Here is a 14,129-nt window from a genome sequence, read left to right on the forward strand (position 1 = left end):
AGTAGTATCAGTATTGATACTGTAGCAATTTTCTTAATAGTTTTGGAATTGTCTTGGTCTTACCTTGATTATTTTATGTTGAAAATGACAGTTTTGTTTAAAGAAGGGGGTATTCTGCAAAATTGACTTTTTTAGCTTTCTAATTCACTCATCAAAAAAATGTATAAAAAAAAAACCAAAACATAAAATATGTCATCCTTGCATGATTGAGTAATCGATCTCCAGGACACTAGTCGAAGCCTCCTTACAGTTGGCAGTACAATTCTGTCCTTTGCTTGGCAATTTTGAGCAAATTTATCTTTATTGATATTATCTTTATTTTTAAATATATAAATGTATGACACCAAACAATACACTACAACTTCTTTAACCTGATGTGATGTGCAGTAGTTTCATTAGCAAAATGCATTTTGCTGTGCTATGAAGGGGGGGTGACTTAGTGCAGAGAGCAAAGGAAGGGGGGACCCATAGAGTCAAAAACAAAAGTGAAACTTATTAAACATGTTGATTTATATGTAGTTTTCAGCAAATATAGCATTTTCAAACAATAAAAGCTAACACTGTGGCCTAAATATGTCACATTTTAGCAGTTAATATTGAAAGAAGTGTAATACACCCTCTTTAAAACAGTGTTTTTATTATCATGTATCAAAATGTGCGTTGAGCCTATTCCTTAGTGTTGAAAGCCGTGTCATTGACATCTGTGGTCTGCTCCTGGTGGACATTGATGGTATGTATCACACACCCGAGGACGAGCGAGTGGATGTGATGAGGCTGAGCGTGCCGTTGTTGTCCTCGCAGATGGGCCATGGGCGAAACAAGTTTTGCCTATTTCAACAAGCTGTTTATTCTAGTCTTTAGCACCGTCCTGTACACTTTGAACTCACGTTTATATTGAAGGTGTGTGCAGTTACGAGCTGGCGTATGATTGGGCTAAATGCGTTGTTTAAGTCTGTAGTTTTGTCTGTGTGTTGAGCTGTTTCACTTTGAATGTTCTCACGGTACAAACATTTAACCTCCCTTTGATACTAAACAAACATCTCAATACTGATTTTAATACTAGATTTAGCATCTATAATTAGCTGAGTATTGACCTAATAACCTTACTGCTTCTAGTGTTTGGTAGATCAGCCAATCCCAAACACTGCAGACGCGCTCTTATCGACCAAATGATTCCTAAACATATTGAAAAAATTTTAAAAGTTTAGATTTTTTTTATTATATAAATTAATGGCTAATATTATTTTAGAATATATATTTTTAAATGAAATGAATTATACTATAACTATGTACATTTTTAAAACAGTAGTAGGCTCTACAATGTCGGCTTTCAGACGTGGAACTGAGCTGGACTCACACTGCTTTTATGGCCAAGTGTAACCACAGGATGGAGTTTCTTTGCAAAAATTCTCATATTATTCTTCTTTATTTTCACATAGATAAACTTAGAGTATGCATAGTGACAAGACAACACCCATACGATCGTCACAGGCTATTTAATGATATATTTGGTGTAATAACTGATAAAATTAGGTTAGAAACGATAGAAGAGAAATGGCACGATAGACACTTTTCTATCGTCCCAACGATATGTATCGCCCAGCACTAATTACATTTATAAGCTAAATACAATGATGAGTGGTAAAAAGTTCTACATAAATAGTCGTAACTTTGTAGAAGATTTGCAGAGGCCCATGTAAAAAGCAGGCTGTAGGATGATCCACATTCTCATTCAAAACCTATAGTTGTCCAGGTTGAATCACTCAACAGAGAGGTGACACTTAAATTCAACGCAAATGTATGGAATGTCATTAAAAAAAAATCTTTGGTTCTCTCCAATGAGAAAACACATTTGATTATAGCTGTTTTGTAGAGGATAGTTCAATGCCAGTGAATGCATGTCTACAGCCTTTCTGTGTGTAAATATCATGACACACAAGGAATATTTCACTAAAATTCATATTGGGTGCAGTCACTTTTTACACTTACACTGTGCTCAGGTCTGTGCTCAGGTCTGTTCTGCTACAGAGAGTACGGAAGGTAAGCAGTTCCATAATCACTGCTTGTGTGTTTAACAATGATTTTAAAATACCAAATGGAAATAACTTGTGTTCAGTTTCTTGTGTGGTTGTGAAATGGACAGCTTTTGGCCTTCATCTTTGTTTGTGGTTACTTCTGGTGTATAATCTTGGTATGTGCAGGGTTAACAGCAGGAATGTGGCCAGTGTGTTGGATGCCAGGCTTGGCCCTCCTCTCCGATGGCTGCTGTCAGTGCTTTGTTACTGTGTAATCATGCCTGTGGTGTTTATTATACCATATGGAATCTGGGGGGCTGTGCCTAACAAGTTTGCAATCTACATTATGTTTTAATATATTTAATAAAAAAAGAGGATACACTATCTTTACATTGTTTACTGTAAGGGTTAAGGAACATTTTACATGATTTTGCAGCCACACCACATCCCAAAAATATTACCACTTGACTGTAGTCTTTAAAATCCTGTTGGTGTTGATACCAAATATGTATTTGGTCTGAGCTGCTGTAAATCACAAACGCTGCTTCTCGTTTCCATCTGAAGCTGTGCATGTGTTTTTTGAGATACCTTTACATCATTGACAACGTAATTCCTAAAAAAACGTTTGTGGGTCTGATCACTTGTTTTTAGGGATTTCTCTGCATAAGTTATTCTCTATTGTCAGGTATGAACTCAAACACTAGTGTTAATATTTGACCGAGCTGGATCTGTCATTTTTTCTTTTCTCATGGAACTATGAAGGCTCACACTTTCAAAGTCAGTAGAATGTTGTCCGTTTGTGTGTGCTGTGTGCAGTAAGTGCGTCATAAAGTGTGCAGTGAACCTGGGTGTGACCACCAGGCACGGTGTGGGCATGTGAATGCATGACTCCAAACCTGAGGTCACACTGAGAAAGTGAGCTCCTACGCTTCCTGCCTCACAAGTTAATCTACAACTAGTATACAATTTCAGATACGGCTTGATAGTTTGAGTAGATTTGAGATCAGGTTTCACTACAGGGAAATGAAATTAACAGGGTATAACTTCATTATCTTGAACACAGTCCATTTATTTTTGTGTGATGCTTGAACCTCAACCAAGGTAGTTGTCAACTGTGTAGATGTATGAAAAAATGGGGGAGGGAAACAGTTGCACTGATCTGATACTGGTATTTAGTGCCAATCCTGAAAATGTAGCTGGCTTCCACATATCAAAACATAAATTGATATAACAAGACTATTTACTGCTCATGGTCTCATAATGTTTGAACTTTTATTTACATAAAGTTGTTAGTTACTTAAATAACAGCTTAACTCATTTGGATCAGTTTTTTCTTATTAGATAAGAGTAAGGAAATCATTTTCAGTCTCTGCACTGGTATGAGGCCATACTGTATATCTGCAGATACTCAAACCCATAGTATCGTAATCAGAACTGAAAAAGCTGGACCGGTGCATCCTGAGAAACTGTTATAAAAATGCTAATTTTAAAATTTTAAATTACTCAGTGTTATAGTAGTCTGTCCGAAATGTGCAAAACAACGTCTGAAACTTTTTGTAACATTTTGATACTTCAGAATTTAATACAATCACAATATCCAGTATATTGTTTGTATATGTAAAATATTTAGATATACCTCTATATAATTCTAATTGTAACATCCCTTGTCTTTAACTCAAGCCTCTAGACAATGTGAAACATGTAGTTGCTATTTTACTTGCCTGGATGACTTTATTCATAATATTCACCTAATTCATTAGACTGGGATGTGCCATGTAAACGCTCTTGTGCCGTCTGAAAACACTCTCCCAAATGGAACAGTTCAGCAGCAGCAGAAGCTTTTGTCCATTTGTACGGCCCTTCGACTGACATTAGTACCTGGGCCTTTTGTCAATAATGGCTGTGCACATTAAAGGCGCGCAGGCTGATACAATTCAGGCTTATTGTATTTGGTAGTTGCCTGGATACGAAGCAACGCGGCAGTAATTAAACTGTTACAGCTTCTGCTCACTGTCAGCGCTCAGAGACTGTTGACTTTGGCTGATCAAACAGGTGTCTGCTGAGAAATGAGAAGCAGTCTGACCAATCTGGAAGCCACTTGTGGACAATCATTTCCTCAGCTCAGGCTTCATGGGTATGAATGCGATGGAGCTGTTTGGTAATGTCCTTTGGGGGTTGGGGGTTGTGGAGCTGAGCATGTGCGGCTGGAGCAGGACCGCACCACAGATAATGATGGGCACATTCAACCCATGGCATGGCTGTGCAAAAATCTAACTGTCATAGACTAAATCACAGAATGTTATTGTTGCCTTGGGGCTTTAATCGAGTGGTCTCCAGACAGACCTGGGGTCAAAATTCCAAATATGGATCTCTGCTCCAAATCATCCGCTAACTGCTAACCTCGACATTTGGAGCTGAATGCTGTGGGTGACGTCACACTCACTCAGTCCACTTCTTTCCACAGTCTATGCTCCCATCACTGAAACGTAGGGTTTGCCAAACATCTTGCCCGGTTTATTCCTGGTTTATAATTGAACTTCCCTGTTGGACATGGGCAGCACATGTGACATAAGTAGGGGGAATGCTGCGTTTTACTCATCCACTAAGGTTAGACCTTGTAGTTATGTTTTCTGAGTTTCTAAGTAAAAAAAAAAAAAAACATTCACAAGTATATTAGCAATGACTCATATCAAATGAAGTGCTCACCTCAGCCAGAATGTAGCTCTCATTATGTTAAAGTTAAAGTGATAGTATGTGACTTTCTGGAGGTGGAAAAGTCTAACACTGCTTTCTGCATTCTCCATGGAACTATGCTTTTTCTGCTTATAGCCAAAAGAGCAAACTTTCCATGAAGACGAGCAGGAGGAGGCCCTCCTCCAGGACGAATAAAAGTCAGGTTTGTGGAGATGCAAGCCCACGCACAGTAAGGATGCAGCTTTTGTCTGTTTTTTTTTAAGGCAATCAAAATGAATAAGAATGAAAAAAACATGCCTTTATTTACTTTATTTTTGGAGGAAAAAAAGTTACATACTATGTCTTTAATTTTGTAACACATACATTGTTATTATTTTTATCACATTTACAGTTTATAAGAAAAGTTTTTGTTTTTGCTTTTGTTAATGTTGGCAAAATTTCCACAGCCACATTTGCATAACAGAATGGAGAGTAGGGGTGATATAGATGGTGTCATTTGTCCAGGAGAGTTTAAAACAAGAGATGGTTTTGAAATGAAAGAGTTTCAGCTCCATTCAGAAACCATTTTCAGTTTGATGGTAACTGGCTTGAGGCGCTAGGACTTAACTGCTGCTGTCAAACTCGTCTTTTATATGTTCATATTAACCCGCTCTACATGATCCTTTTTATTATTTCACTATTGTGTCTGTAAATCAAGATATGAACATTAATAACAGACAAGTCAGGCGCTTTTTTTCCTCGAGGTCGCTCCTGCTAGTGTTAGCAACTGGATGAGATTGATGGCAAAAACGGTGACCAAAATTCTCTACTTCTATACTTCCTTGTTGTACCAGAATGTAACAGCTCTTTTTACATCTCCTGAATGACTACTCTGAAAGGTTCTGATCTGTTGCTTTGTGCTGCCGTGGCTGCTCTGAAACTGATGGGCTGTGAGGATGTGGTCTGAAGGCCTACAACAGCAGTAAACCTGCTTTGTTTTTTAAGGCTCTCTCTCCTCCTTCTCCTCCGTGCTGCATGGCTCTCCTCTAGCATTTTCCTGGCTGACACCACATGCCCGTGTCCTGTCTGTGTTCATGGAGCCTAGAGGGAAGAGGAAAGTGAACCACTGAAGGGTCAGGGAGGAACGAGCGGGTAGACAATACTAGGACCAGGGGTATATTGTTTTTGTATAAACTTTCATAATAATCCCAATGTTGTTTTGAATGTATTTGTGATGGTTTCCAGTCTGTGGCAAAGTCTCGGGCATCATGGGTATTAAAGAAGATTGTGCTTGTAGCTGCTATATACACTACCTGGCAAAAAAAAAAAAAAGTCAGCACCAAAAAAAAAAAAGGTCACACACTCACACAATATTTCATCGAACCACCTTTAGCTTTGATTATGGCACATATTCGTCGTGGCATTGTTTTGATTTTGCTTCTGCATGTCACAAGATTTATTTCCATCCAGTGTTGCATTAATTTTTCACCAATATGTTGCATTGATGATGGTAGAGTCTGACTGCTCATACCCATTTGCTTAGTTAAATCCAGGTGGTGACTTTTTTTTTGGCCAGACAGAGTATTTTATAAGCATTCACATTAGGCTATACTGTGAATAGACGTTTACAAATGGGGAAACAAATCGGCTCTAATTCTCTAATAAATTTAAAGTGTATTGTTTTGTATCCTGCTCTTGTATATATCTGAAAAATGTCCGTGGGTGAGCGTGGCTGACGTTGGTTTGTGAGCTGAGCCTTATACAGAGTCGCACAGCTAACCATAAGCAGGGTTTGAATCATGCCCAGGAGAGATCACTAGATTACTCAAACACATGGATGACATTTAAAACCCCTTCAGGTTTTCTACTACTCTACTATGAATTTATATCACCGATAAATCTGTTTTGTTATTAATTTTTAATAAAGCAACAAGTTAATTTGTTAACTTGGCTTAACATAAATTTGGTCTTCACTGGATTTTAAAAGCTTAATATTGGTATTGGCAAATATTGGCGGCTATAACAACAAGACAAATATCAGACATCAACCTAGGGCTGTCGATGCCAAATTTTAAAGTTGCTAAAGTAAACATAGTCGATAAATGATAATATAGTGGTCGCTTGTTTATCGTGGGGGTTACCTTCCAGAAATAACCCGCAATAGGTGAAAATCGACTTGTGTATTTTTATTGAAGAGAAAAATAATTTCCACTCGACTCTGTTGTAAAAAGACAGGTACAAAATTAAAATTCACAGCTTTACAAAATCCTTTTTTACAGAAGTAATCAAACCAAGCCATTCTCAAAAATAAACAATACTACTCTTCTACTCGTCTTAATGCACTGGCTCGACTCAGCATGTTTCCCAAGCGTGTGCTCTTTTCCTTGTGCATGCTATCACTCTTAAAGTGACGGTGACATATTTAAGTAAAACTTAAATAATAACAGTTCTAAGATATTTTAACACCAACATTGATGCAACTAAATAAATGTAGCTTATGTATATAAATCAAATATTACATCTTTAAATATGAAATTATTAATGTAAACATAAAACAGCATTTATAACAAAATACACATACAAATTTGCAGCATCATTATATATGAATTAAACTTGGCTCTATCTATAACAAATCATAAAAAAATCATAATTCCAGCCTCTACAGCTCAGATATCATCGTGGTACAGACAAATAAAGTTTTCTCACTAGTGCACAGAAAAAAAAATACCACAATAAAAAGTATTGTTCCATGTGTCATGTATTGAACAATAAGTCAATAAAGTATTTATCTTGACAGGCCTAGTATTGGCTGAGAAAAATCCATATCGGACCATCATTAATTAAAACTGGATTGTAATAGTTCAGCTGATCTGTTTGCATCACCAGAATAAATCACTACCACCATTTTTAATACATCAGAATTTGCTGTGATTTATCCTCATTTACATTTTGTGCCATAAAAAAGCCATTCAAAGTGACGGACTGCAGACCATGTCATCAAAATGCAATCGTCTTTGTAACTCCAGTGCCCCCTTCTCTCTGCTATGACCGACCTGTTTGAGTTTCCACCTGGCGTCTGGCTATCGCTGTTCACTGACGTCTACCCTCCTCGTGCACTGATAAGGGAAGTGCCCACGTTATTAGGTTTGCTGCTACAGGAACAAAGTGCTGGATACAATGGCTGTGTCCGCCCACGCGCTCTGCTCTTCGGGTCCATCGCACTCACATCTGCAGAGGCAGGAGTAGTACGGCGCTGCAGCTAATCACACTGTAATCTAAACGTGATCACAGTTATGAATAGGGCACTGGCCAGTAAACGCACACGCAACTTTGGGGTAAATTATGCATTTTTGTTCAAGATTATTCAAATAATCTCTTCACAAACCTTATTATTCAAAGTAATTATTTTTGATTTGTAAGCCTAATCACGTTTTGCCAAGATGATTAGCCTTCGGTCCAAATGTGTGGCAGAACATAAACATCAAACTTATTTTGTGTATTTTATGTTCACACAGTTCAGTTTTATCTTAAGGAGTGGGTATTATCAACTCTATTGGGCTTTCTACCATGTAATTAAACCACTACAGGTGTATTTGAGTAATGTGATGTCTCTCATGCCCTATTTCCACACATTTCTCTTACACTTTGGAGTACAAGCCCATGCCTATCGTACAAGGCTCAGCCCACATGCTTACATCACCTGTGATTCTGCACACATGTTTAATAGATGTGAAAGAGCAGTGTACACTTGATGCTATGTGCAGTAGTTTAATTAGTGGAAGGCTCGCTGCTTGTGTTGAGTTGGCACTCTGAAAGGAGAGTGACTTAGCATGGGGAGCAGGGAGAGGGGGAACTCAGTGTCAAAAGTAATAAAACTAAAACCAATCTCACAATTGCACATGTTTGTCAGCTGCACATTTGCACACAACGGTGCATTCACTGTCCCCCTGACTGACTGTGTTTTCTGCTCTCTCTTTGGACAGAATGGCCAGAGCACCGCGGAGGATGGAGTGGCTCCAGAGGACAAGGTACACACTCACGCATGCACCTGACCTCACACCACACTCATCGAGACGAGCTCTGCTCCAGCTGGGCAATGTCACTTGGTAAGGCGTCCGCCACGTGTTTATCTCCATGGAGACAGTCTCATACTTTGCCTAGAATGTTCCACACATTTAACATATGTGCAGAAATGCACCAACGTACACTGTGCAGACCTCTATCTCCAGCTCTGGAGCGGTAGAGGAGCTGCATAATGCAGTTTGCTGCGTAGTTCCTGTGTGTGAGTGGGACGTGTGGATTCATTAATTTGTGGTGTCGCAGATGGTTCTCTGGGGACTAGATCTGGCCTCACATGTCGGCAGCTGTCTGAAATAGAGGTAAGATCGGGCCTAAAAAATCCAGCCCGACCCGACCCAGGCCCGCGGGTATTAAAGCCCAACCCAGCCCGAGCCCGACCAATTAACTTGATTTGCAGGCCCGAGCCCGAAGCAAACCCGAAATTTCATATTTTATTTGTGAGGATAAATAAAAAAAATAAAGAACCAAACAAAGTTAAACATGCGTAAAAATAAGCCTACTAATAAAAAACCTTCTCCACTAACTACTGAAAATGGTCTAAGGTCCTGACAGCAAAAGTGCACGCACTCGTCTGTGATGGCCTGCTTAGCGTGAAGAGGTGCGGTCTTTGGGACAAATGATAATATAGATGTTTGATCATCACTTTTGCCAGTACAGCTGTTTAAATGCCTGCTCAGCGTCGAGGTGCCAGTCTTTTTGCTCTCGTATGAAAGCAAAGCGCCACATTTACTACATTCAGCGAAGCCAACGCAAGTTTCTGTAGCATTTTCAACAATCAATTTGAAGCCACACCTCACTCTTGCTGGTGCGTGTTTGCCTTTTCAGTTCCCCTGTCTTTAGTTTATCCTTTACTTCTTGCTGCTCCATATCAGGGATACCAGGTCAAAATAGATGCAGACTTGCGGAGGGGAAGAGGGGGCGTTCACGTGCGCAGAGTATGCTCTGGCTCTGCGGCTCCTGTTTAGTAGTTAAATAGCAGTTACCTTACAGAGCCTTCTCTGTTTTATCCAAATTATTTTTTTATAACAAGTATTCCTAAATTTAGTATCCACACATCGTTTTAGTATACATTTTTATAAACATATATTTATTTTAAAAAAAATTCCGCTAGAGAGAAGCCCGAGCCCGACCCGACCCGAACGTAATGATAGACATTTTAGGCCCGACCCGGCCCGAAATTCGGGTCGGGTCGGGCCTCGGGCTCGGGCTTAAGATCTTAACCTCTAGTCTGAAAGCTTTATGCTGAGCTCCTGGACCAAGTGTTAACATGGTGCAAGTCTCAGTAAAAATATTTGACTCAAAGTTCATTATTTTTCCTTATATTGATGTAGTTTATGTGAACCAGTGAGAAATGTCTGGACACTTCTTGATGTATTAATTATAGAGCGGGGCACCAATGAAAATGTTTAATGTCTTCTGCTCCTGTCTGCTGCTCCTGTCTTCTGCTCCTGCCTTCTGCTCCTGTCTGCTGCTCCTGTCTTCTGCTCCTGCCTTCTGCTCCTGCCTTCTGCTCCTGTCTTCTGCTCCTGTCTTCTGCTCCTGTCTTCTGCTCCTGTCTTCTCCTCCTGTCTTCTCCTCCTGTCTTCTGCTCCTGTCGTCTGCCCCTGTCTTCTGATTTTGTCTTCTGCTCCTGTCTTGTGCTCCTGTCTGCTGACTATGTCTTTAATCCTGATTCAGGTCTAGTTTAGGTCAGTCCTCATATTTATTCCTGGTTCACCTCTGGTGCATTCCTGAGTCAAAACAGCTTTTCTGGTCCAGATAACAATTCTGATAATCAAAATAGTACTATGTTGTTTTTATATGTTGTTGCAGATAGATAATAGCATCACTAGCTTGCTTAGCTTGTCTAGCTTGTACAGTTGTTGTGCATCATTCATGGGTCAATACACCGCTGTCCTCACATGTCCTGCGGCCCATTAACACAGTGCCAGAGATGTTTCCTCCACGTTTAACAAGCACAAAGTCTGAGTCAGTGTTTCCGCCTTGACCTCAGGGTTTCCAGTCCGTACTCTGCACAGATGTCTCTGTACACTATGGCTCCACTTGGTTATGCTGCTCCATGTTTGCTTTCCCTGCCGGCATCTTACACCCTGCAGTTATGTGCTGGATTGTCTCAGGGGCCTCTTTGCACAGCCTACACCTTGGGTTTTGTCTGGTTTGGTAGATCTGGGCCTCTATCGCTCTGGTGCTCAAGGCCTGCTTCTGTGGAGCCAGGATGAGCCTCTGTCCTTCAGTCCAGCTTTCTCAGTCCATTGGTAGGATTTCTTGATATCAGGGGCTTGTCCTCCCATGATGGTTCCTCCAGCACCTCTTCCTCTGCGCTCCACTTTCTGAGACATTGAGCACGTCATCTGTTGGGGCCTTGTCCTTGATGTACTTATGGATCTTGGATGTTTCATCCTGGAATGTGGCTCTCACACTCACTAGTGTGTGTATAGTGTGTCTATGTGTCTGTGTGTATTTTAATCAGCAGATTTGAACGTTTCTAAAGATATTTTCATGTTGATGGTTTAATTTAGCAGCACAGATACATTGAATATAGATGTACATGTAAAAAGCTGGAGCATGCTTTGTTTCCCAGGAGAGTGCCCGGTGCAGTAATAAGATGTTTGTTACATTTTGTGGCTGGGCTGATGGAGCTGCATTTTTTGGCCCTCTGAAGTGTTGGAGAAGGTGACCTGCTGGCTCCCAGCGGGACACAGGGATAAGGTGGTTTATTTAGAACAAACTGGGGTCTAAAAGTGCTGTGACCTGGTACAGAGTGTGTGATTTTAAGGGTCATGTTCTACATTTTTTCAGGCCTTATAAACTACTCTAGACAGCCTAGCCTGGGTATTTCTTTCAGTATAGCTTGAAATAATGCAAGTTGTATTACCCTAACAGTGAATGCTGCATGAAGAGATGGCCATTTGAGCACTGGACAAGGTGTATGGAGACATATCGGAGCTTTGGGGGGGTAATGTTCATTTTGAGGAGGAAGTAAATATACACAGTTAAAGAAATGTGTACAATCGCTGTGCTTTAGGGCTTTATGGAGACAATGGAATATTAAAATTTTACCTTTGCATGCATTTAGTTGCTCAGGAAACCATAATGTATAACAGATCACACATCACATTATGACTTTGCCTTTGAAGACACTGCCTTTTAATATTGAGATTTGTGCTGAATACCGTCCAGTCCATGGGTCAGTCTAATCCCATGGATCTCCAATAAGTGCCCCACAGAGTCTGACAGCGCCCTCTATTTGACTAAGGTCTAATTATGTGGCTTTAATATGTCTCTTTACCCCTCATAAACTGATAATGAATACTAAGTGCCTTGTGTATCCTCATCTCTTGTGCTTATACCTCTCAGTTATGGTAGTTGTCCGTGTTGTGAAGGAACTTTCAGTTGCAGTACCACTTTCTACCACTGTTACGTGGGCCCCTGTGTTACAGTCCTGGTCTGTCATATGATTTAATGTAATAAGATAAATGTTCACTCATTGTAGTTGGAGCACAAACTCTCAGAATGTTTGAGCTTTTATTTACATAAAGTTGCTCTGTAGCTTCTTTAGAAACAGCTGCACATTCCTTGTTTAAAGGAAATAAATGCAGTTTTCAGTTTCTGTGGTACCTGGGACATGGGGTGGCAGCAGATGCTTAAAGCCATCGTATTGGAACTGTTATCTGAGCTGTGGAACTTTTTTACTCATTCTTGGTAAATGCTCGTCAGGAACCATTATTTATTTCTTATTTGGTTCCAGACAAATTAAAAGTAAGTCACAGCCATGTACCATAAATGACATTATACACACTAAAAGCCTGAGCTGACTTTAATGTCTTTCTCATCTCTCAAGAGACGAAGGCTTTGGTAGAAAAATTGACTCTTCTTGACCAGACCAAAGTGCTCAAATGGACAAATGGAGTGTAAATGGTCCAAATCCCAATCAGCGACTCCAGAGGCTGCCCTGTCTGCTAAAGTCGTACTGATGAGGTGATCAGAGCCGTACCTGAGCTGTGTGAGGTCACTCCGGGGCACGCAGCACCAGGCAGTTGCCTTCTGCCTGTGAGATGACCAGCATTAATCTGTCCAGTTATAAGTGCTTTGGCTTTTAGTGACAGAATGTAAAGCTATTTCACCCTCACTCACTCTGTATAAATATGCATTTTTTATGGTATTTTGTAAGTCTATCACACTCTTAGATCATTCTGACTGTTTGTCCATTTTAAACCATAATATTGATCTAAGGAATGAGGGAGGTCTGGCAGTCCCTATTTAAACTGCTGCCCCGTGTTTCCAGCTCCGGATAAGCGGAAGAAAATGGATGGATTTATTACATTTTTATGGGGTATTCATTAACATAGCGTATATAGATAACCCTGTTACTCTTTTGTTTTTGATGCTCCAAGTCTCTACACTTTAAAGCAAGATACAATACACTACAGCTGAGCCTTGTACAAGAGCCATGGGCTCGTGCTCCAAACCATGAGGAGGATTTCAATAGTCCCTGGGAGAGATCAAAAAATGAATCAAACATTGATGGATGATATATAAAACCACTTTAGGCGTGTTTTTTGATGAGGGAATAACTTAATAACATGGTACATTTTGCATAATACCTCCTATTTAAATGAAATAAATTAAATCATCAAATGTATGTTCAGACCAGTTTGTTTACCATGTCTGGTGTTGACGCTCCTGGCCCACCGTAGCCTCCTGTGCATACATTGTACGCTCCCCTGGTTCTCTGTAACTGTTCAGTTGAAATATTGCACTGCAGTGTGTGGGCAGGGACTGAAGAACTTGACCTGTGCTGACCTCCAGATCATTCAGCGCTTCGAGGGTTAAGTCAGGATGAAAACTGCTGAGCATATGGTCACCATGGCAACTGACCGCTTTCATGCCCTTGTGTTTTTATGTCAAAGTTAAATGTGACTATTGGAAAATGCTTTTCATGGTCTCTACATTTAGCAGACGCTGCTAGCAGAAATGCTATGCTGATTGTGTTGTTTGGCCTGTCACAGTAAATATTGACTAGATGTTTTATTATGGAAAGTCTTTTATCATTAAGGAGGCCTGTTATACAGTATCATTTTATAGGAGCTTCTAGAATGATTTCCTGTCATGGTTAACTCACCTGCAGTTATTTTAAAGTGAGTCATGCATGTTTGAGTGATCTTTATTGTCCTGCATTTATGTAGATACATAAGCCTCTTTTCCACTGGTACGGTTCACTTCAGGTCTGTTTGGTGTGGCTCCCTCTGGTGGAGTTGTGTTTCCATGCTCCGAGCGTGACACCGAGCGTGACACCGAGCGTGACTGCGAGCGTGACTGCGAGCGTGACTGCGAGCGTGACTCCGAGCGTGACTCCGAGCG

General features: G+C 40.2%; 1 protein-coding gene across 1 annotated transcript in view; it reads left to right on the forward strand.

Moving 5' to 3' along the window:
• The window catches only part of rps6ka1 (ribosomal protein S6 kinase a, polypeptide 1), an 80,199-nt gene that overhangs the window by 6,820 nt on the left and 59,250 nt on the right, over positions 1-14,129 (forward strand). The window contains exon 2 of the mRNA XM_033987877.2: positions 8,672-8,716. Coding sequence (XP_033843768.1) covers positions 8,672-8,716 — 45 coding nt within the window. The remainder of the gene's footprint in view (positions 1-8,671; positions 8,717-14,129) is intronic.

This window comes from Periophthalmus magnuspinnatus, chromosome 22, assembly GCF_009829125.3.
Source record: "Periophthalmus magnuspinnatus isolate fPerMag1 chromosome 22, fPerMag1.2.pri, whole genome shotgun sequence".
NCBI classification, from domain to species: Eukaryota; Metazoa; Chordata; class Actinopteri; order Gobiiformes; family Gobiidae; genus Periophthalmus; species Periophthalmus magnuspinnatus.